General features: G+C 37.3%; 1 protein-coding gene across 1 annotated transcript in view; it reads left to right on the top strand.

Annotated features, from left to right (window-relative positions):
- The window catches only part of LOC114664349 (thyrotropin-releasing hormone-degrading ectoenzyme-like), a 940,843-nt gene that overhangs the window by 799,370 nt on the left and 115,294 nt on the right, over positions 1 to 26,179 (top strand). Inside the window, 5 exon segments of the mRNA XM_028818439.2 lie at positions 2,537 to 2,670; positions 2,746 to 2,801; positions 6,645 to 6,792; positions 8,998 to 9,095; positions 9,201 to 9,308. Of these exon segments, the coding sequence (XP_028674272.2) occupies positions 2,537 to 2,670; positions 2,746 to 2,801; positions 6,645 to 6,792; positions 8,998 to 9,095; positions 9,201 to 9,308 (544 nt within the window).

Here is a 26,179-nt window from a genome sequence, read left to right as displayed (position 1 = left end):
CAACAGTACACACACACTGACTAAAATGATGGGATCCCGTTTGCACTAAGATGGTGGTGTGCCAAGACACAAAATAATTCTGAGAACCTCTGAACAATTTTAAATAAACAAATTGATCAAATTAATGGATTCCTTATTGTCAAAAACCCAACTTGAGAAGAAAAAAATATGAACATACTGTATGTGGAGCAGAACCAAAGAAAAATTAAAACATATCACAACTCAGGATATGGTCAGAACTGGATGTCTTAAAACTGTTTTCTAATTAACTCTGACAAAGCTTTTTTGCCCTTAATTTAACAAATGGATATTATATATAGCACCCTCCTGTAAAAAAACACCATTTCAAGGCACTTTATAAATTCAGATACATAGTACGACTAATTACACATATGCATGTTTCTTACAGTTGAAGTACAGGCAGGCTTCATGACTTTTGAGGTGGGAACTAAACCAGCAGACTCAGACTTCATAGTCCTTCATTTTAGCCACCAAATCAAACTCTCCAGACTGTTTAAGTCTTATTAAATAAAAGCTGGCTGCCCTATGACTCTAAATCTGTAGAATCAAATTAATAATGCAAAGAAAAAAAATAAATATAGAAACATTTCATCCTGTTAAACTTAATCAAGTGAAGTAAGCTTGTAAAAGAGGTAATAAAAAGCAGGACAAAAGCCAGAAGAGAAGAAATTAGTTTATTCTGCAGCAGTACAATTGACACCTTATAGCAAAGGTGAGGCATTAGCTTTGAAAAGTGAGACTGCAGATGGACCAAAATTGTTAAACGCTGATATTAGGTGAGAACAGTAACAAGATTTAAAGTTTAAAACTTAAATCTTGGTAGCAGCTTAAAGGAAATGCCACATAGGTACATCTATTAGCCACTTACTGTACTGTGTGTATTACCATACATCAGCATAAGTGCCTAACAGATGCATTTAATTTCTCAACCTAGAATGTTCCCAAAGTCTTTAAGTTTAAAGTCTGAAAATGGGAGTTGGAATACAAAGTTAAACACAGAGTGATACCAAGAAACTGTTCTGATTGCACTCATTTTCTGATTTTTTCTTTTGAATGAGCAGGTCAACCTATCTTGAGTCACAGTCTTCATCCCATCCTTGGAAACTCTCAAGCATGTTGAGAAGTATAATTTCACTACTGTATCCAGGGTCTTCACCCAGTTGAGTAGGGCTTAGTATACTCCCCTATGGAAGGCAACCAGGGCAACATGTTAACCTCATGCCCAGATCATCTCAGATGGCTCCTCTTGATCTGGAAAAAGTAGTTGGTTCTGTTCCAAGGCTCCAGTGTATGGCTGAGCCCCTCACCATGTAGCACAGAGTGAGCCCAGTATCCCTAATCAGGATCCTCATTTTGAACACTTCTATTCATGATCGCATTTCTTTGGTCATTACCAAGAGCTTGTGATTATAGATGAGGATGGAGAGGTAGAGTCACCATTAAATGGAAACCATAGTCTGTGGAATTAATTCCTGGTGCACCAATACACTCTAGTGCAGGGGTGGCGAACTCCAGGCCTGGATTGCCGCAGTGGCTACAGTTTTTCATTCTAACCCTTTTCCTAATCAGTGACCAGTTTTCACTGCTAATGAACTTTTTCCCCATCACTTTAATAGAAGTGTTCAGCCCTCTGAATTGATTCCTTTCTTCATTAAATGACAGCCAAGCAGAAATGAGATGTGAAACGAGCTAACAGATGACCAGCTAAACTGGGGCTTCAAACTCCAACCAATTTCACTCCAGTCACTTTCTTAATGAGAAACCAATTCTTGCTGTTAATTAAACCCATTATTTAATTCCATGGCTTGTTGCTGCTCTCATTCTGCCACAGCACACATTTCGAAAACTGTTGTTCTTCTGTTCTTTCTAAGAGCACCATCAAAATGTTTTGGTGACCTGAGAGATCAATCTTACTGAGACCTTCACCTCTCTTTAATTTCAGATATTGTGTAATGGGCACAGGGGAGCTGGTCATGTGGTGGCTTGTTTTGTGTCTCATTATTGTTTGGCTGCTAATTAAAGAAAAAGAAACAACTATGGGGCCTGAGTCAAGTTAATTAAAAGAAGTAATCAGCAGCAAAAACTGGTCACTAATTAAGAAGATGGTAAAAATGAAAACCTGCAGCCACGGCGGAACTCAAGGCCTGGAGTTCACCACCCTTGCTCTAGTTCAATATTTATACATCTGCCAGTTCTGCAGAAATAAATCATCACCCACTTCATCGCCTTTACCCTTCATGTGAAACTAATCTTAAAATATTTCCTCTACTTTGGGCAAATGCTCCTTTCTTGCCGACACAGAACAAACAACTCTTTTTTTAGGAAAAAATTCATTAGTTCAGATTTAAAGTCACTGTTACAAAAAGAAGAGGATAAAACAAAGTTAAATAAATTCACATTATCCAATTATAGGGAAACAGCAGGTCAGAGCTTACAATGACTGTCCTAATCAGAAGGCAGAGATGACTTTGGGGAAGGCATCACACTTAAAGGGTTTTTTTTTTGTTCTTCTAAGAATTACACCGGATTAATCAGATGGATGAAGATAGTTGGTTACTTGGAAATATAAACCAAACTGGCTACTTCAGAGTAAATTACGATCTCAGGAACTGGAGACTGCTCATTGAGCAACTGATGTCCAATCACGAGGTAAAATTTACATTCGTTTTTCCTGCTCATTCCCTGGATGAGTGAAACTGACTTGTGTTTAATTGATCCTTTCAGGTAATCTCTGTTGGAAACCGTGCAGGTCTTATCGATGACGTTTTTAACCTTGCCAGGTACCGTATTGTACTTCTTTTCACACAGGCCCATCATGCCTCTTCTTTCCTTGATTGTTTGAGGGCAGCTTATACAGTAACTGCATAACAGAAACGGGTCCATCTATCCTTTAAAATCAGATAAGCTTGTTACTTGGTATCAAGACTAGACAAGAGACAGTCTGGGGTCGATATAGCCTTTGGGGATTTCCATGTTTTAAAAGGGTCAGATCAATTCTTACAGCAAGTTCAATATAACAGACTGCAATTTTTTATTCCATCAGTATTCTGTGTTTTTGATGATAATGTTAAAAAATAACCATTTTTCCTTGTTACAAATGTTTAATGTAATAATAATAATAATAATAATAATAATAATAACAATTAGATTCCGTTTTTATCGCTTTTCTAGAATTTTCCTGCCTACAATACCCCCTCTGTTTACAGATGGTACAAAAATAAATGTTTTTTTTCCAAGACAGCAGAACTGTTTGGTTGGGATTTATTTCCCATGTGTGCAGCCTAAGAAGTATAAACATGTAATAATTTATCTCATAAGTATATTCATAGCAATATGTGAAGTAAAAAATCTCTTTGATAGACTTTCGTAAACATTTAAAGCTACACTAACTTTGGCATATTGACATTCTGACTTTTTTGTGCTACACACTCAAAATTCTCTTTCAGCCCAGTTCAAACTTAAGAATTAATGCACTTTTGTACTTCATCCATTTATCTGGGAGTTTATCCCACCAAAGTCAAGTGCAAGTCAGGGACCAACCTTGACAGAGTGATTAATCAATCCATCAGTATCTAGTTCATGCACCTAACTAAATGCATTTAACTAAACCTAAACAAAAACACAGAGCAATTATTTCTCTTTTGCTTTCAAAACAAATGTGAATATTTAAACATACATGTTTTTTTGACAATAATAATAATCGTTAACAGTCATAATAATAATAAGGATGTTTTTATTATTATTGGGTCCTGTCATGAGTCAGTGGTGCTAGGATAGGAATTGCACTAAGCAGGATTAATAATATCATGTAATTATGTTTTAATATTAATAATAATGTTATGTGATAGGCAGGCAGTGAGTTGTAGTGGTTAAGGCTTTGCACTTCAAACCCTAAGGTTGTGGGTTCAAATCCCGCTACAGACACTGTGTGACCACAAGCAAGTCATTTGACCTGCCTCTACTCTAATTGGAAAAACTGAAAGAAATGGAACCAATTGTATCATAAATGTTGCAAGTCACCTTGGATAAAGGTGTCAGTCAAATAAGTACATGTAAAGGATTTGTTCATTCATTTTCATCCTGCTGTTGGTTTTGTTGGTCATGATAACAGTGTGGCAAGTTACATTTACATTTATTCACTTAGCAGACACTTTTCAAAGCAACTTACAAAAGAGGTCAATATAATCAAATGAACAGGAATCTGGGGGACTGTTTAGGAACAAGTGTACAGTTCCCCAGACTGATGTTCATTTCATTATGTTGACCTCTTTTGTACCCCTTGGTTTAGGAACAAGTGTTACAGGAAAAGCATACAAAACTGAAGAGCTCAGAACAAAATACAAATGAGTTCAAATCCCTAGGTTACAAAAACTTAGCAGCCAATATGGACTTAACAGGCCACACATTTCCATTGGCAAAGTTATTTCCAGGCACTCCCAGACAATTCAAGATTTACTATCCCTTAAGTGTGTCCTGGTTCTGACCCTGGTTCTTCTCCTAGCAGGCTGTGCCTGGTATACCCCTTATGAGAAGTAACCAAGAGGCATCCTCACTACAAGCCCAATCCACCTCAACTGGCTCTTCTCAATCGGAGAAGCAGTGACTCCACTCCAGTGTTCTCCTGTATGGCTGAGTTCCTCACACTCTGTAGATACTTCATTATGTCTGCTTGTACTCACAATCCCATTGTTTCAGTCAATATTATAAATATTATTATTATTAACATTAATAACACTGGACAGTTTTGCATCCTGAAAAAAGTTTGACGATTATAATAGAGAGCTACAAGCTGAACACCAATGTAATTTCAGATAGAGAGTATCATGTAGCTTTTGGAGAAACATGGAATTAACTTTCATTGAATTTAGTGTATTTAATCACTTAATGATGGTTACATATTGAGTTAGTTCAATTGAGCTGTAAAGGTTTAGCTGCTGATTTTCGTTTGTGCTCTGAAGGCGATGCATCTCATTTCAGTCAGCCAGCATAAATGGATTCCACTTGCCTTGATACCGCTTTTCTATTATTGTAATGTCTTATTGACACCTTTTTTCATGGTCATCACTGTCTGCACCATGATTATCAGGATAGAAGTCCAAGGGTAAATGCAGAAAATTAATCTTTAATGACGTTTTGCACTTCATGGTGTGCTATGCTTGAAGCATGCTGTCGACCATCCGATAGCAGTTTTATGTTCTGTAGTTACCAAAAACAAATTCTCAACAGCATCCTTGAATGCCTCCCATGAGATTTCTTCTGGTCCCACTAGCAGATCTTCATACCGCTTGTCATTGATGACATGCCTGATTTGTGGACCCACGAAATGCTTTCTTTAATCTTGGCACCAGTTAGTCATGGAAACATTTGTCTCCTTCACTTTCTTTATTCAAAGCGTTCCCAAATTTTTTCATCAGTACAAGTTTTATATGAAGAGGAGGCAAACATGACTTTGTTGGGTCAACAAGTGAATCATGTGTGCTAGAAGTAAACGTTTACGGGATGGCCAGTTCTTCTAATGTAATGAGACTCTATATCATGGCTGTCCCAGCACAAAAGAAACAACAGTACTTGGGATATCCATATCTAGTAGCAGTGCCACTATTTTAGATCAGCACTGATGCTTCAGTTGTAGTTGTTGTACTCTAAGTGTATACTTAATAATATGAGAGAAAGTTTCTAAAATAGGTGATTGCAGTAAAACAGTTCATGACAGGTTCATTTTTGTGACGAGAAGACCAAAATCAAATGATATGGCCAAAAGTGTTTTTTTTTGTCCAGTGGAGTAATTATTATCATTATAATAATAATGATGTAGTAGCTAGGCAGTGCAGTGGTAGCTTCGAAGCTCATACCTGGTTATTGTCTGTGAAGAGTGTGCACGTTGTCCTCAGATTTAGCAATAGGCACTCCAGTTTTTCACATTCATCCCCAAAGACGTATGTTGCCAGTGATTCTAAATTACCTCCATGTGAATGTGGCACACTGTTCACAGTTGTTTTTTCTTGCCCCTTATGCCACCAGGATGGGCTCCAGTTCTTTGTGAGCCTGAGTCTGCCCACTCTGTCAGGGGATAAGGAGGTTGCCAAAGTGGCTTATGGGCCTTGGTATTGACAAGTGACTTTTATAATGGATTGTCATTGCTTTCTTTGTTGGCTTGTACCTTTCATCTGATACACTATAAAGAAAAATGGATTGGTAGATGAATAAGGTTAAGAGGAGATGTCATTATGTTGTTTCCTTTAAACTAACAGACATCAGTAAGCTTTATTTCTCTGCAGCGTGCCATACCAAGTGCTCGACTCCAATGTGTTCTTTTATTGTGCTCTTTTTTATTTTGATAATGTAAGGCTAGTCATGATTTGAATGGCTTTCTAATACACTTAAAATGGAATTAATTGAATTTTTAAATTTCACTTTAAGTGGCTGCTCTGTGATAAGTGGACAATTTAATTTAAGTCGATGTGAAAATAAGTATAATAACTCTGTTGCCATTGTTTCTGCAGATCTGCTAAAAGGGCCTTTTATAATTGAATTCACAATGTGCTTGTTTTATTTCCATTCTGTATAATGCGAGTGTTTTTTTTTTTCTTCTTCTTCTTTCTTTCTGTCTCCTGTTCTAACAGAGCTGGATACTTGCCCCAGAACATTCCCCTAGAGCTTATACGCTACCTTTCTCAGGAGAAGGAGTTTCTGCCTTGGCACGCTGCCAGCCGTGTGCTCTATCATCTTGATAAATTGCTGGACCGCACAGAGGAGTACAACCTCTTTAGTGTAGGTGAATTATACATTTTGATCATTCTGAAAAGGTGCAGTACACCGCAGTAGAAAACACAAGAGCGACAAGTGTGTTAATTGGGGACATTTGCCTCTGTTGATTAGTCCAAGGTCATCTAAGCGCTGTACATAATGAATAAATAGACATAATAATTACAACAACAGTAACCTCTATACTTATGACAATACAGCCATATGAAGTATTTACGAAGCTAATAGTTTACTATGTCTGAGCCAGCATGGTGCTACTGGTTGCACTCTCTTCTCTCTCGTGCCTTGTCGATATCTGGAATTTGGACTTTCAGTTTATTTCTCTATAGAGTGCTCTAAGAGATTTAGTGTTAAAAAACACACCACAGCACATTAAACGTGTTAAAACAGTTTAACCACACAGTTAAACAAAGCCATTTTCAACTGATTAACGTAAAAGGATTCTAAAATATAGCTCCACCAGATGAAGTACACAGGAATAGATGCATAATGAGTTAAGGTAACAAAGCAAATATTTATGTTTTTAAATGTTGCCCCTTTTGTCATTGCTGGCTGAAATGCTACTGCCAAATGTGTCATTTACACTACCAATCTGATAACTGTTGATATCTTTTTTTCTCATTTGTTGAGAATTTTTTCTTTTTCTATACGATTGGTAATCAATGGTTTGCTGTGATTTCAAGAATAAATGTTTAATCCAATATTAATAAACTGAGTGGCTTGCTAAATAATGGAATCATTGATACAGCATGTACACTGGGCAAAACTACTGGTGTTTGCGTTGTTCCCTCCACTGAACCCCAGTTCATGATGAAACTTTTGAAACTCTATAAAGCCTACATGTTAAATTGGGTTAACTGTAATGAACATGCAACATTTCACAAACAGCTATGCAGAGGTTTTAGAGTAATGTGTGGTTTTTGTTTTGTTGGCCCACCACAAGTCCTATATTTTAGTTTGCATGAAGAATAATATAATATAAATAATAATGATGATGAATAATGAATAATATAAATTAAACATTTTGTTTAGTTTTTGAATTTCATTCCATCATACCACATCCACTCCAAGAGAAAGTATGGCCAAACCTAAATAATATGGAAAACTCATTTGGCATGATAATGCAGTTTTGGTTTTATGAATTACAACTCCTTTTCTCAATGAAAATTCAGAAAGGCTGGCTCAGACAAGTTTATATTTTAGGTTATATCAACAGTAATATGCATTCAAAAATTCATGAAGTTTAACTCTGCTGTTTTGAAGCAATGCATTTGTAGCTCCACTACCCATCATTCCTGATGATTTTTTTCAAATGCTTTGTATTCTGGATAATACGTTGGTTCTGTTTTATCATACACACAAAAATTCATTAAGATCAATTCAGCTGATTTAGAACAATGTACAGTTTTTGGGTTGCTCCCCTTTTTAATCCTCTCTCCAATATAATTGGTGAAATGCCATGTAGCCTGTACAGGGTTATTCAAAATGAAAGAGCAGAATTCAAAACTTTATTTCAAACAAACTGTATAAGACAGAAACACATTCTGCACATCACTGGATAGAGGAAAGTTCAAAGTTTAATAGCCCACCTAAAAGTACCAGTGAATGACCCCGAGCGCTGTTTCTCGTTTATTGTAAAATGGCGAGAACACCTGAAGAGAAATCATTTTGCGTGCTTCAGTTTGCGAAGTATGAGTCCATTGTTCAAGTGCAACGTGAATTCCGCCAACAGTTCAACATACAGCCTCCTCATCATAAGCAAATTTAAAAGTGGCATAAAAAATTCGTAGAAGAAGGTTGGGCAGCACTAGACAGGATGCCAAAATGTCATAAATAGTATTTCACATTTTTAAATTTCAAAACAGTAGCTTTTTAAAATTATATTTTTCTTTATAAATAAATTCTATATGCAGTATTAAATATTTTAGATTATGCACTTCATTGCCTTGAACTGGATTAATTAAGTATGCTTGCTAATGGTTAAATGAATGTTTTATACTAATAGTCCTCCGACTATGTATGGTGACCATGTGAAATGCAACACGGTAAAGTAAGGATTGGAATCTACAGCCATTCAATGTTACACATGTAAACTTGACTGGTATTATTTTAACTCTGAGTGAGAGATTAACCTGTGTTTTTCAAAAAACTTCATTTTAGTAACAAATTTATTTTTTGTATCTTACAGTCTTCTTATTTTATTTTACACAGGACTACATCTTGAAACAAGTGGCTTCTATATACCATATGCTTGGATGGCCCACTGCCTTTTCAAATGGCTCTGTTGTTCAAGTGGCTTATCAGACTGAGTACTGTCATTTCAGTTTTTTCTTTCAATTTTCCTTTATAAAGCTGTCAATATGTTTGCCTTTCATTATTCAGGATATTTATTTATTATTTGTTTTTGTTCTCAGAGAACTCCGTCGAGAGGTGATCATGTTAGCTTGCAGTTTTGGCCATAAGCACTGTCACCAGCAGGCAATTAGCTTAATTTCAGACTGGATATCAAGCAATAAAAACCGGTAAGTCCTTTATTTAAGTTAAACAATCCCAAAATCATTGATTAGGAAACTCCTCAACACCACCTAAATTAGAATACAAATTCATTAAAGTATGTTCTCATTTCAGGTAACAGTTTTCACTATTGTTTTGTCATGGACGGGTCCAATGATGACCCTGTCCTCACCATAGCACTTTCTATGTAGGACTGAGTATCCCAAAACTTTGTCCCTTGTTCCCCTCTAGTCACATTTACCAGCCTGTCATGGCGGTGCAACTGCAGCGTACAGCTCCACTTTCAGTTACCATCAGGACAAACAAAGGTTGACTGCACCTATTGTCAAAATTCATGCTCCATTCGCTTATGATAACAAGCACATGGTTTAGTAGAATAAGTTCAGGGCAAGCACAGAAGTTCAAACTTTTATTTAAACAATAAAGAATTAGAATTCTCTAAGCTAAGGTTCTTAATATGCCTAAAGGATTGCTGCAACTCACAACATTACAACCTGGATAAATAGCAGCTTCTTTTGCTAGAAAACACACAATATGCCTAAAGGCTTAGGTGGCCCTTTTAAGCTTGCGTTGTACTTCTGAACTTATTGGTCTTTGATCTGTGTGTTTTGGGGGATATTCTCTGGATTGAACTGATTGAATGAGAGTGAGAGAGTGAGACCTAGAGCAGCTGGAGGGCCTTATGTATGCCTGTCTTGTATTTCCTTACTGTACTCCTTGGACCAATGAGGCATCATAATTTAGCAGCCATCTCCCCCATTATTTTCAGGCCTTGTGCCTTTCAACCAATCCTGGATAGGCAAAACCTGTGTTCTCTAACCTTCTATTAATGAATGTTCTACCTGTGGCTTAGAGCTAGGGAGACATATATCTTTCATTTTTGCAAACCCCAGCCTGTGGGTAATATGTCTGTACAAGCAACCCCAAGTTCATCTTTTAGCTGTTTCTGACCTGTTATTTAGTAAAGAAAACCAACAATTTTATATTATGTAAAAGTTTTCTCTGGCACATACTATATCAGTCCTCACAGGTGGTGCAGTGGTAGTGCTGCTGCTTTGCAGTAAGGAGACTGTGGAAGATTGTGGGTTCGATTCCCGGTTCCTCCCTGTGTGGTTAGCGCTTTGAGTACTGAGAAAAGCGCTATATAAATGTAATGAATTTGTTATTTATTTATTTTTATATCAGTAGAAGAACGCCTGTAAAATACAATATGAAAACAGATACACCAAATAATAGTTCAAAGTTCAAAAGTCCATCCTCATCACAATTATTATGTTATTTTGGTTTAGAATGGACATTAGCATATTTAGGGTGGCAGAGAGAAAGCTAATTGTTTTTAGAATAAGGCACAAGGATAGTTGTTAAATTAGACGTCTGATACATAAGAAACATAAAAAATCTTACAAACGAGATGAGACAATTCAGTCCATCAAGCTTGTTTGTTTAGCTAAATCTTAAGCTGTCCCAATATTTCATCCAGATTCTTCTAAAAGGTGGTCACGGTTTCTGCTTCAGCTCCATATTGTTTGCTCCAGAGTCCCACAAGTCTTTGCATAAAGAAGGGCTTCCTGGCTTCAGTCTTAAATGCACTTCCTCTTGATTTCCACTGATATCTTTGAGTACGTGATTCACCCTTAAGCTGAAAGAATGTTGCTGGATCTACTTTATTACTTTGACTGTTTTAAATACCTCGATGAGGTCCCCATGCAGTCTCCTCTGCTTGAGACTTAACAGGTTTAATTCTCTGAGTCTGTCACAAGAGGACATGTCCTTAAATCCAAGGATGCACTTGGTTGCTCTCCTCTGCACAGCCTCAAGTGCTGCTATGCCTTTCTTTTACCACGATGACCAGGACTGCACACAGTACTCCAGATGCAGTTTTACTAGTTCATTATAGAGTTTGAGCACAAAATCGCTTGACTAAAAATCAACAGTTTTTATGAAATAATCTAACATTGTCTGTGGTGGGGTGGCGCCCTGCCCGGGGTTTGTTTCTTGCCTTGCACCCTGTGTTGGCTGGGTTTGGCTCCAGCAGACCCCCGTGACCCTGTAGTTAGGATACAGTGGGTTGGATAATGGATGCATGGATGGATCTAACATTGTATTTGCCTTTTTAATTGCTTCTGTGCATTGCTTCGTCAATGAAAATACTGCGTCAGCTTACAGACATGAGTCTATAATGTTTTACCAAACCCAAAATATTATCCAAAAATAATTTTTTGAAATCTAAACAAACTAAATTATATTTTTTTTCTTCAAGTAGCTTTAGCATCTAGCTATTGAAAGTTTTTGACTTCTTTCTTCAAAATTTGGCCATTAGCTTGTTCAACTTTATAAATTATAACATTAAACATTGAGTCAATGTTGCTCTACATGGCTAATGACTGATGCTACCATCAACAATCTGATAGTGCCTATGAAAATTGCTGAAAAAAGTGGCACCTCTTGCAAAAAAATTGAAAAAAAATGGCAATGGCAAAATGGCAAAACAAAGACTGAGAAGTTTTGGGACACCTGTAGGCAAACCCTACGTAACTGAAGTCTTATATGAAGTAAAATGCGGCTAAAGTATTAATTTATATCTTTTCAGACGGAAGTCTGCATAGGACTACCAAAGATGGCAGTTTTTCTGGTTAAGACTGTTTCCATCAGGAAGAGGCAGTTCCAGGTGGACGCATGCCGAAAGTGATGTCAGAGGTGTACAAGCCATGAATCTTTCATGTAAACCCCTGGAGCAGTGGAGAATTCCTATCTCCAGTGCCCTTAAACTGTCCCCTATGTGCCCTCTCCTGACAGAACATTGTCTGAGATTCAGATTTTTAGCAGAGTGGAACTGTTAGATAGCAAAAACGATCAGAAACGAATTAGAGCTCTGTTTTAGCTGCAGATTGTCCAACAATAATTTTGTAATCATTCCTCATTTATTTTCAATGTTATCTAAATGTGTTCCTGACAAGCTTATTAATTGCAACATGAACAGATGTGTCTATAATTTCAATGCAGGGCCAACAGACAACAAAATTGAGGCTCATTACATCACATCTCTACACAGTTTTAATTTTTTAAATGTTTAAAACAACAAAGAACAGTGTATTAGGCAGCCAACAGCTTTTATTAATTTAATGACATTTCTTCATAACCTCCATCATACGTATTATTAAGGCTTCCAATCCAGTAATCTAAGTGTATTAATCTTAGTAATAAATTATTTACTTTCACTGTGTATCTTGAGCCATGTATTAGCAACATGATCAGTTTGACCAAGATGGAGATGACAGTGAAATTGAATCCTTGGTAAAATTGAAATCTCTGCATTAAACAGTTTGACCTGCATCCTTGTTAAACCCATTGCTTATTATAAAAAAGCTTCTGGTAGCAGAGATAGGGCTCAGTGTGAACCTGTAAGATGTCGAAGCCTCCCGACTCTTTTGTTTAGTTATCCAATGATCAATTTCTGCAGGTTTGCATATCAGAAGAGGCTAGTTCATGTGACATTAATAATCTTTAATTTACACTCAGCATGGTACCTTTGTATATGGAGGGTAGTTTTATTAGTGAGGAATGACAGAGGACTCAGTATGACATTGTTACATATGATACAATGCCATCAGCAGTATTTCAGAAGAGGAACTGCTGTGTTCCCCTATTATTATTATATATACTCTGTTTTTCAAAGTACACTCCACCTACACCATCCACTATCACTCCTGACTTGTGTTGAATAGAGCACCAATAGGCAAAAAAGTGTTAAGATATGTTTCTGAGATCTTACTAATAAAATTTGGATAACTACATTGCTTAAACAGGTGCTGTATAAGCAATAACCTCACTTTTCATACAGTGTAATTTCCATGAGGGAAAGTATAGTGAAATGAGGTACACTAATAAATCAAGCATATTCTAAACAGTCACAGCAAGCAAATATTTAAAAAGACCCATTGCAGGCAAATCTATAGTCAGTTAAAGGATGAGGTACACAGCAGACAGCAGACCATAGGTACAAGAGTTCATTTCAAATAATTAGTCACTCAATCCAAAATACTTAACAAGAATTTTTTTCTACCTCTAGATTACAAGGCTAGGGATCCTTGTTAGCAGTGGACCTCCATCATTAACTTTCCCAGCTTGCATCCCACTTTAGTACTGTCATATATCAGGAACAATGTAGGGAACATTTTGATTCAGTATCTCTATATGTTGTGACCTGTAGAAGGCATTGCAGCCCCCCAAACCCCAGACACCACCACAATGACACATGTCCCAGTTTCAGATAAAAATTTATAAAACACAAACACACCGAAAAGGCTACTTTTATATTTGTTACACAACAACACCAACAACTCTTCCTCCTTCTCTCAGTCTCTCTGTCAGTGTCACTACTCCTAGGCAAGCTTTGTCTGATCTCCATTCCCACCTTCAACTTGCCAGGATGGGTGCATTGGCTCCTTTTATTTTGAACCCAGGAGTACTTATAAATCCCTGCAGCACCCCCTGGAACCCAAAAGGGCTGCACTCTGGGACTCCAAATCCCAGCATGCCCTGTGAGTATCCAGCTGGGTATCTAAGGCCACTGATGCCTCCATCTAACATGATGAGGGAGAAAATACTCCAAAGCGGTTGTCTTCCCTAAGTCTTTCAATGCACTGGCTTTTTGGACAGCAATGGGTCCCTGTTCAGGGAATAGTGTTTTTGTGAGTGAGTGAGTGAGTGAGTGAGTGAGTGAGTGAGTGAGTGAGTGAGTGAGTGAGTGAGTGAGTGAGTGAGTGAGTGAGTCATGAAATACATTGTAACAGATAGCAGGCTTCAGCTGGTCCCCCAGCCATGATGGAACAGGGATCCTTACCCGGCAGTGTGTGCCATCTGTTACAATATATACAACATGCAAAGTTGACTAACTTACTCACTCAGTCATCAATAAAAACATTATTTCCCATTTAGTTAGAAAGCAGTAATTTGGCAGGACTGTACATCTAGGGTAGTAGGTATCTGCTAAGAAAAGACATTCTGATATATCAATATTTGTAAAAAGTAAAACAACCCCTACAATAGACAAACTAAAAATCCCAAAATCTATAAAATGGTCTGACTGCTTTGAATGAAATTTGGAGACATAAAAAAGGAAATACCCAACTTATTTTTTTTCTTTATTTTTATTTGTTGATATTTGTCAATAATAATACTGTAGCAAGTAGGCTATGCAATTGCACCGTATCTTATTTTTGGCTGAGCACTAAGAAGAAATCCTGCAGAGGAAATGCGACTTGCTGTTTTATGCAAAAGCAGGCTACCTGCAGAACTGAAGTGGAAGGATGAAAGTTCTGTGAAACTCAAGGAACACATGATTATGCTCAAGTGTGTGCCAGATGATGTGGCCTTGAGCATAGGTGTTGTGTAGGGAGGAAGAGAGAAGAACAGGATAAAGTGGCGTTCTTGGGCATTCGCAATACTTCTGATTTTTTTGGTTTCTTCTTACTCCTCAAGTGGTAAAGGGAAGTTTGTCCTCCTAGTTTTATAGAGTAACAAGAAAAGCATGTAAACTGGATAACACTAACAACAGACAGCAATGAGAACCCAATTTGACTGGGTGCATTCTACGTTAAGATTTCTGGTCCTTCCTATACTCATGTGGGTTTCTTTCATTAACTCCAATATTTTTACCATAGTCCTCATGCTGAGACATCTATATGTGATTCTTATAGATTATAAGTAATTCTTCTAGATTAGACAGGAGTCTATGATGTTTGCTGATGACTTGTGATCTGTAGCGAAAGTAGGGATCAGGTTGAGGAGACCTTGGAGAGTTAGACATATGCTCTAGAGAGGAGAGGAATGAAGGTCAGTAGAAAACAAGACAGAATACATGTGTGTAAATGAGAGGGAGGTCAGTGGAATGGTGAGGATGCAGGGAGTAGAGTTGGCGAAGGTGAATGAGTTTAAATACTTGGGATCAACAGTACAGAGTAATGGGGATTGTGGAAGAGAGGTGAAAAAGAGAGTGTAGGAAGGGTGGAATGGGTGGAGAAGAGTGTCAGAAGTTATTTGTGACAGACGGGTACCAGCAAGAGTGAAAGGGAAGGTCTACAGGACGGTAGTGAGACCAGCTATGTCATATGGGTTGGAGACAGTGGCACTGACCAGAAAGCATGAGACAGAGCTGGAGGTGGTAGAGTTAAAGATGTTAAGATTTGCACTGGGTGTGACGAGGATGGATAGCATTAGAAACGAGTAGATTAGAGGGTCAGCTCAGGTCTGACAGTTTGGAGACAAAACCAAAGAGGTAAGATTGTGTTGGTTTGGACATGCGCAGAGTAGAGATGCTGGGTAAATTGGGAGAAGGATGATAAGGACAGAACTTTCAAGTAAGAGGAAAAGAGGAAGGCCTAAGATGAGGTTTATGGATGTGGTGAGAGAGGACATGAGGGTGGGTGTGTCAGAGCAAGATGCAGGAAACAGGAATATATGGAAACAGATGATCCGTTGTGGCGACCCCTAACCAGAGCAGCGGAAAAATGAAGAAGTCCTCAATGATTCTAAGCTGTTGTCATTTGAGTGTCATACAATGCCCATTGTTAGAATGGTAGTATCTTCAGGTCTGGATCCTTCATTATACATAGTGCTGCAGAGAACAAGTTTCCAGCTCCAAGGCTCTGTCGGTGACCCTTACCTTTATCTGCTTTTTCCTCCCCTAGCTGGCCAGCATTAATCACAACACAGTCACATGATGGGAGGAGAAAGTAGAAAAAAGGGAGAGAGCTTGGCAGAAGGTATTTATTAAGCACAGGGTACAATGTTAGAATAATGCACTTCATTTTATCTCTCTTTTTTATTTCAATTGCCCCTTCCATCAAAGATCTGCAGCACAGATAGGCAACAAAGGGGACAAGAACAAAGTGCATCAACAAGAGAGTCAAAAGTGGGGTTTAGACGCCATTGTGAAATTATTAGTACAAACTGATGGATCAATCAAAAGATGTCTCTTACTTTACCTGCAGATATACTTTACATTCCACATACTCATAAATACCTAACCTGCTTTTCTAAAATGCCTTTTAGTCATTTTATTACATTGTTACATGAATGTGAAAGGAAATAGCTTATCTGGTTAGTTGAAGCTTGTTGTTTTATGTGTGAGTAACTTATTTAAAATAAACATTGGAAATAATGTCTCTTGTGTGTGCACCACCTCCAGTTGAGAAGAGTGTTAATTGCCAACATTATTTTCCAAGTAAAGGCCTTTGGACAGTAGGTTTTTAGTTCTAATCAAATTTAGAATTAGTAATCAATTCCAATTTTCCATTCCGCCATTTGAAATCTCTTTAAATGCAGCGGGTGACTGAATTTTCTACATGTACATACTTACATAATTTGAACTCAGATGCTTGCTCAAGGCCATACAGATGGCAAGCTTTCAACCCTTCAACCTTATGCTTCTGAGTCACCAGATCCCACTGCCAGGATGAAACACCACTTTCACTCTTTGGCAGGACAGAATTAAATAATAAGCCTCAGAAAGCATACAGCCGGCAACCACAGACATACAGCCATAAACTAAGAATTCAGTTATGTTGAATCAAATAATAAATCATGCATGGATTTACATATTACAAATGAATGGGTCCTAATCAGTTATATTTAGGAGTATGTTTAAAAAATGCATTCCTTTCATACTACTAATTGCCATAAATCTGCATTTTGACAATTAATAAATGATATATATTTTTTTTATTTTGTCCCCTATTTTCTGTATTTTTAACATTCTTTTCATGACGTCTTTTTAAGCACTATTTTGATTGTGTCTTTGGCCACTGGTGCCACCACTTTGTGCTTGATTTTCATGGGTGCAGCTGTCTTGGTTCCTGAGACACTTGTTGCTAGTTAGGTTCTATAGTAATACTATACATATTTTGAGTAAATATTTGGGTTTTATTGCATTTACTTATTCTTATGGTTGTGACGGCAATGTGAATCTTTCACCTTTTTGGTGAAACTGCCACCTTTTTGGTGTGATCATTTTCATTTCAGTGGCCATCTTTTTAGTGATTTAAGCAGATGTGTTTGGGTCACATGGTCCTGACCTTGTGATTTGTGACATCATCACCACAAGCATTTAACTGATAGAGACACAGACCTCTAGTTATCTGAATTTTGAGATTTTCAAGACAAATCTTTTCTGTGTGAGCTTAGTTTTTCTTTGGTTAGAGATTCATTTTTGGTTAGCTTGATTCTTGATTTTGGCTCTGATTTTTTGACTATATTCTTTCTTTGCCCAAAAACTGCTTAGCTTGCTGATCTCATTAGCTTTATTGGCTTTGGCCTCTGCCTGTCCACAATTCTGAGCTTACCTCTCCCACTCTATAGCCATTTTAATCTCCTGGTCATATACAGTAACTCACAATGACTTTGGCACTGACTCAATCTGCTTCTAACACTAAACACGAGATTGTGTGCATCATGACATGCGACATCATTGTCTTATGGTAGCTTGTTTATACTAGTTTTGGGACAATTATGCAAGAAAACTAGAAAAAAACTTTTAGGTTTGTATTTTTAGGATGTAAAATTTTGTACACAAATGATGGTTTTGACAATCAATATTTTTGACGTCATCTCGTTATTTCTAACATTTAACTGTTCCTTGTCTATATCCTGCCTGATCTCTAATTAACATCTCTTTTCATGGTCACTTAATCTTCAGAACTTTAGCTTTTGCTTTTGTTACAGTACATTCCCGGCATTAATAGATTGATAAAGGAGTAGCATCTTTATTTTCTGATGGACCATTCAATAAACTAACACCCTGAGTCCGTTTAACACAGGAGTTCCATCTAATATACACTTTTTTCATACAACTAACCGACATTGCATCAGTCAGCCCTATCAAGCATGGGAAGTACTGACCAGTAGTACTCTGAGGGAATGTACAACTATTCTCCTTAAGACAACTATCTTTAGAGATCTTTAGACTGATAATATATGTTTACCTTTTGATCAGCTCCGCATGGAATTCCTTCACTACACTTATTTTTCTAATTTTTATTTTCTTAATTTAGGCTCAAAGACATTTGTTCCCCATTTCCAGACCTTATCAAATATTGTTACTGTGCTCACATCTAGACCAACTTAGGCACTCCTAGGAAATAGACCACTCCATCAATACCTCAGGCAACAAGGGGGATTTGATAATGTGTTAGTCTTCACTCGCCTTTATTTTGTGCAAGAAATATTACAACTTAACTCAAAATTTTACTCTAAACTATACCAGGGATTAAAATCTCATTGTGAAGGATGCCAGGTAGCTCCAGCCTTGCATGGGCATATGTTTTGGGACTGTCCAAAATTAAAGCCCTTTTTGCAAAATATTTTTTGAATATCTATCATAAAATGTAGAATTTATCATCACTGCAACTACTTTAACAGCAGCCTTGGAACTTATTTCAGGTAATCTTAGACTATCTGGTGATAAACTGAGCCTTATTTCCTATACCAGGGGTAGGCAACGTCGGTCCTGGAGTGCCACAGTATGTGCAGGTTTTTGTTCCAACCCAGTTCCTTAACGAGAACTCAATTATTGCTGATGAAGCACATATTGCTTAAGTGACATTTTAATGCTTCATTTTAGTGGTCTCGCTTGTTAAGGTTCTCCAACCTTAATTGCTTATTTCAATCTTAAACTGCTGCATTCAGTGTTTTAATTGCTCCTTATTAGCAATAAGATGTAAAAGACAAAGCAGCCAGCAGTTCTCCAGCTAGCTTTTTTCCAATTACATCTGTGTGTGTTCATCATGCACGGTTTGATTTAATAAAACACTTAATAGAAAAATGTGACAGACTGAAAATGATCTGTTTTAGGCTTCAAATCATTTGGATGATATCCTTGGAAAGGAAAAAAAATCTATGATATAAAAGCCTTACATTGCACAGACTAACAAGCCATAAAATTAAATAAGGTCTGAGATTGGCAATGATTGGTTTCTAATTAAGCAATTGGGTTGGAATGAAACCCTGTAGCCACTGCGGCTCACCAGGACCGACATTGCCTACCCCTGTTTTACATCTTATTGCTAATAAGGAGCAATTAAAACACTGAATGCAGCAGTTTAAGATTGAAATAAGCAATTAAGGTTGGAGAACCTTAACAAGCGAGACCACTAAAATGAAGCATTAAAATGTCACTTAAGCAAAATATGCTTCATCAGCAATAATTGAGTTCTCGTTAAGGAACTGGGTTGGAACAAAAACCTGCACATACTGTGGCACTCCAGGACCGACGTTGCCTACCCCTGTCCTATACTATACTGTTAGTGTGTCGACTAATTCTGTTTAATTAGATGAAAACGCTAGAACCCTACATAATTCAATGGGAAAATTATATTTTATATTATTTAAAAATAAATAATGATTCTTGTGTATAACTGTGCATAATTCCTTTAAAGTCTGGGTAAAAATTCATTAATGTTGTTCTAAAATAAGTCTATTGAGTTCCCGCCTGTCTCTGATAAACTCTCTTTGTTTTAATATATAAGAGGTTGTATAACACTGTGAACCTCTTTTTTATTACTAATTAACTGTGTTCTGGATGAGCGTAGGGTTTTACTAGTGGCTCATGATTGCAAATCATACGTATTTCTGTGGGATTTAGTGCATTTCTGATTGAACGGACTTTTTAAATCCTGTAATATTTTACTGAAACTTATGTTTGATTGTTATATAATAAAACTATTTCTGTAATGTATAGGATTGGAACAAATAAAACTTTGATTAGGAGGCATACCACCCCCTGGTGCTGGCAGCCTATTTCCACTGCTATGACCGCAAGGACTCTTGTCTTTTAATGTGCTAAGCTTCCCACATCTACAGATTCGATTGGCCCTTCTTCGAGAAGAGATAGATAGATAGATAGATAGATAGATAGATAGATAGATAGATAGATAGATAGATAGATAGATAGATAGATAGATAGATAGATAGATAGATAGATAGATAGATAGATAGATAGATAGATAGATAGATAGATAGATAGATAGATAGGATAGACACCATGCATGATTGAGAAGCTAAAGTCTTATCATAATTTATGCTGTAAGTACTTGTAACTCTGAAGCATTGCATTTTTCTGCTTTTTTGCCATTTTACTGCACATCTTGCAAATTATCATATCTTCCTTATGACTCAATATCTTTTTAGTAATCATTATAGATGGAGTACATATGTGCCTTTCAGGCTTTTAAGTGGAGTGTTTTATCCCTTCTGGTCTCCAATATATCTAACAAACAATTTATTATATGCTGTCAGTCTTGTCTTTAACTTCGCAAGACCAAGAAAATTAAGGGGAAGTCAACTTTAGTACCATCAATCAGGCACATCAAGAGGAGCAATATTTTTGCAAACGATAATTTTTCTTTTTCAAATAGATTTCTGGCTGCCGGATTGGTAATGGAGGTGTTAGCAAGATAACAACTAAATGAATGCATTCCCAAGGGATAGTGTCTAAAGACAGATTGGGATGCTGAAAATGTTTGCATCTGTGTCACAAAAGTAGAAGCCAAGAAGCTAAGGTGTGCCAAGGTCAGACAAGCGCTGCTAATTGGCTTACATGCCCTAGATTTGATCCTGTTATGCTTCTATGCACTAATATTTTGCCATTGAGGTAAACATGACATTCTTTAAAACAATTCAGTTCAAGAGACAGCAATAATAATAATAATTATAATAACTGTTTATATTTATATATAGCGCTTTACTCATTACTTTACTTTACTCTCACTACTCAAAGCAGTTTTCATCATGAGTTGGGGAGCCACTTCAACCACTACTAATATGTAGCATCCACCTGGATCATGCAGCAGCAGCCATTTTTGCACCAGTACACTCACAACACATTAGCTGTTGGGTGGTGTAGTAGTGAGAGTGAGATAGCCAATTAGAGATGGGGGTCATTAGAGGGCCAGAATGACTAGGCTGTGGTGGGCAATTTAGCCTGGTCATTGGGATACATCCTACTTTTTATGAAGGATGCCCAGGGATATTTTATGACCACAGAGAGTCAGCAGTTTGGTTTTACATCTCATCTGAAGTATGGCATCATTTTTACACCATAGTATCTCCATCACTGCACTGGGGCATTGTGACCCACATTCTGGCCACAGGATAAACGTCAACGGCTGGCCTCACCAACACCTCTTCCAGAAGACACCAACCTTTATATTATCAATGTATGACGAGAATCCAAAACTGAAGAAAGATCATTGTTTTCAGACCTGGTCTTAATTTTGGAAATTTTCTTGTGTGGTGGCTCTTGTTACTAAGCGTCAGAATAGTTCAAATAATAAAGCAGAGAAAATGAAACTTTACATTAGGTAAGAATGCTTTTACCTGAAGGTTGAGATGATCGGGCAAATGCAAGTTTGAACAGAGTGACTTGTCAGAAAGGTTTTAGTTCACAATACAAAGCAATTCCAGAATCCTGAATGAATCAAGAATGGATTTATTTTAAATAATACCTGATATACTGTGTAAATGTCAGTCAGTCAGTCATTATCCAACCTGCTATATCCTAACACAGGGTCACGGGGGTCTGCTGGAGCCAATCCCAGCCAACACAGGGTGCAAGGCAGGAACAAATCCCAGGCAGGGCGCCAGCCCACCGCAGGGCACACACACACAAACACCAAGCACACACACCAAGGACAATTTCAGATCGCCAATGCACCTAACCTGCATGTCTTTGGAGCACCCGGAGGAAACCCATGCAGACACGGGGAGAACATACAAACTCCACGCAGAGAGGACCCGGGAGGCGAACTCAGGTCTCCTTACTGTGAGGCAGCAGCGCTACCACTGCGCCACTGTGCCGCCCCTGTGTAAATGTATTTAATTAAATGACAACGGCTAAGCACCCAAACTTAAAGCTATGAAATGCATGAAGTATCCATTAATGGTGTGTTCCATAAAATGTATTATATAAAGATTGTTGCATTAAACACTAATATTTTCCTACCTCACAGGATTATAATGACATCCTGAATTTAGAAAGATGAGCGGGAGCAGCTCTATATCAGGGATAGATAGATAGATAGATAGATAGATAGATAGATAGATAGATAGATAGATAGATAGATAGATAGATAGATAGATAGATAGATAGATAGATAGATAGATAGATAGATAGTGTGGGACATGGCCGGCCTTTTATCCCGCCCAGTACCCCCAGGCCACCAGGTGGAGCCCTTCATGCAACATAGAGGTGCCCCGAGTTCCAGCAGGGCATCATGGACAGTGGATTTTTTCATCACAGCACTGCTGGATACCGTGGGAACCTCCAGGGGACGCTGCAGGAAGGTCCAGAGACTATTATGTGCCTGGTAGTCGTAGTCATAGCGACAGGAAGAATGACATACTTCCGGGGTGAAGAAGAAGAGTTTTTATACGACCCGGAAGTGTTCCTAGTCACATGGACAGAGAGGGCGAAACACTTCTGGGTCAAGGACTATAAAAGGACTATGGGAAATCCCAGACGTGGAGCTGAGCTGGGTGGAAGGGTGGCAACACGTCTGGGAGTGTGGAGGATTGTATTGATTGATTATTTGTGTATTATATGAGTATTGTGGAGAGGAGGGTGCTTTGTGCACTGTATTGTCCAAATAAATATAATTATTGGACTTTTACCTGGTGTCTGGAGTCAAGTCAGAGGGTTCAAGAGTATGACAGTGCCCTCTATCTGTCACAATAGATTAGATAGATAGATAGATAGATAGATAGATAGATAGATAGATAGATAGATAGATAGATAGATAGATAGATAGATAGATAGATAGATAGATAGATAGATAGATAGATAGATAGATAGATAGATAGATAATGCAAAATGGAATACAAAATAAACATTAAGGTGTACTGATATAAAAAATTTTCTAGCAAATAAAATGTGCATTGAATTAAAATACAGATGATTAAGAGAGGCACATTATAAAGTAAGTATACAGAAATACAGTGCCTTTAAAATTATTCACCTCCTTGAAAACTTACCATTTTATTACTGTACACTATTGAACCACTATTGGCTTTTTTCACAGATCAATAGACAAATATTTTTTCTATTTAACATGAAAACAGATCTCTGCAGAGTGATCTAAATTTATTACAAATATAAAAATCAAAATAATTAATGACATAAGTATTCATCCCTTCAAGTCAGTATTTAGTAGATGCACCTTTGTCAGCCATGACAGCCTTGAGTCTGTGTGCACAGGTCTTTCTCCATCATACTTGCACATCTGCAAACAGCCATACTTCCCAATTCTCACAAACTGTTCAAATTCAGGTTACATGTTGATTGGGAGTGAACAGCCTTTTTCATGTTCAGCCACAAATTCTCAATTAGAATAAGTTCAGAACTTCAACTCGGCCATTCCAGGACAGTAACTTTGTTGTTTGTCAACCATTCCTATGTATCTTTGGGGAGTTTTCTTGCTGAAAAACAAATCTTCTCCAAAGCCAACTGCATCAGATTGTCCTCCCAAATTTCCTGGAATTTTGCTGATTTCATTTTACCCTTACATATCTTCCAGGACTTGCTGCACATTAGCATATCCACAGCATGATGCTGCCACCATCAAACTTTATGGTGTGTTTTTGAAATTTTGCAGTGTTCAATCATGCTGTTTAGTCTAATGGCCAAAAAGGTCAATGTTGATCTTAGCAGACCATAGAGCCTTCTTCCAGCTAACTCCAAATTCTTTCATGCTCCTTCTGGCAAACTATCTGAGATTTCATGTGCTTTTTTAAGTGATTTTTTCTTTGCCACTTTTCCAAAAAGCTGGACTGGTGAAGCACCCCGGGCAACAGTTATTGTCTGACAAGTATCTCCATACTGTAGCTTGTAACTCCTTCAGAGTTCTTAGAGGTCTCTTAATGGCCTCCCTCACTAGCCTTCTTCTTGGTGGATGGTCTGCTCTAAGGAGATTTGCAGCTGTACCATACTCTTTTCTTTTCTTAATGAATAATTTAATTGGATATTCAGTAACATTGATATTTTTCTTGTCTCCATCCCTTGGCTTTTCAGTCACCTGATCATGAAAATGCATGTGGTGTTCTTTTGTCTTCATTGTGTAGGTTAGGTGACCATACTGACCCACCTTTCCAGATAAGGTGCATTTATTCTACAGTCCACTAAAACCCCAGACAGGTGATCTAACTGAACTAAACTGGCTGCACCTGTGATAATTTAGGTGTGTTATATTAATACTTATGCAATATATTATTTATATTTGTAATTAATTTAGGCCATTTTGCAGAGGTCTGTTTTCACTTTACCGTTAAATAGTCTGTATGTCGTGTGTTGGGTGCAACAACACTTGTATCAGTGCATGCTCCCAACCTCCTCCTCCTGTCTGTTGATTAGTGTCAAAGAAAGTTAAATTAAATCCATTGTAATTCATTGTTGTATAAGAATACAATGAGAAAACTTCCAAAGGGTGAATACTTTTTAGAAGCACTGTATTGCTAGCAGTATAAGTTAAAACTGTAATACGTTTTATTAAATAAAGAATTTTGGATTATAACTGTGCTGTGATTAAATGGAATATGGTAGATGAGTTTTAATTATTCCAATATGAATTGGTTTGGGTGCTGGCATTTTGGTGCTTTGTAATGGACTAGTTTCCTCATATTTAGTTTAGTCGAGAATAAAGAAATTAGAAATTATGCATTGTTTCATAGAGACCATGAGACCAAAGTCATCATTTAAAAAATATTTCTCATTACCAGTTTCATCGGTTTTAGCTCGGCCCTCTGAATTTTATGCTTGTAATCCTAATTCCCTAAAGAGTGATTCCATAGACATTCAGTGAAGTATGAACACTACGCTTCTAAATGGCCATCGTGCATATGGTACTCATTTGTACGCCTGATCTAATTAGATTTCGGATGACAAGAAGTGAGATGCAAAGCTTTATACAAACTTTTTTGATTAGATCTCAAATACTATTACATTTCATGTCATTTCCCAGCAATGCCTTTGACGTTCAGGGTCAGCACTCTTACCCATATTTATTCTTCACAGTTTTCCTAATGCACCTCTCCTGCCAGCCAGACCTGCTCAGCTATACATTAATAGCAACTTGAAGGATAAGCACTCAATAAAAACATAATGGATTCCTCTAGTGGTTTGATATTGAAGGCTGTAATCTTTGGCAGCTGGTTTGAGATTTTAATGTGTCTTAATCCTCCACTATAAGTAATTCCATGTTTTTCTGAGCACTTTCCTTCAACAGTCTGATAACAAACTTTATTCTTTTTAATACTGTGGGCTTAATCTGAGCTGCCACTCCTGTTCCACGTACAGAAGGTTTAGTCTTTCAGTATCTGAGTTTTGAAAATATGTGCAGTCAATTGTGAGATACTCTGAGCTAGGAAATTAAATTTCATGGGGTGTGGTTGGAAATGGGCTTTAATTATCTTGATCAAATGTATCATTTTAATATGTGTTTTTCAGATTTTACATTATTTTAACAATGTTAGTAATTTTTAATATTGTTTTGCTGCAGTTGTGTTTTCATTTTCCAACTGCAAGTGTTAATTTGTTTGTTTTCTGCAGTGGTGCTCCTTTTACCACCATGTAACCCCCCAAAGTGTGGTACATGACATCACAACACCAAGAATATATAACGGCAATGCCTATTCCTCCATGTCCATGTTTCTGGATAGTTCACAAAAAAAAAAATCATAATGCTTTGATTTTCTAAAAATTGGACTTAAGAACTTTAGGTTTCATGCTTCTGATTTTAGGATTTGACACTGGTCCATTTGGACTTCATTTTGCTTTCATTACCTTGTCTTGTCATCTTGTGGTGTCCCATTTTATGCTGGCAGAAAATGAAGA

Source organism: Erpetoichthys calabaricus, chromosome 1 (genome assembly GCF_900747795.2).
Source record: "Erpetoichthys calabaricus chromosome 1, fErpCal1.3, whole genome shotgun sequence".
Taxonomy (NCBI): domain Eukaryota; kingdom Metazoa; phylum Chordata; class Cladistia; order Polypteriformes; family Polypteridae; genus Erpetoichthys; species Erpetoichthys calabaricus.
The sequence above is the reverse complement of the archived record's forward strand: the minus strand, read 5'-3'. Positions and strand labels throughout refer to the sequence as shown.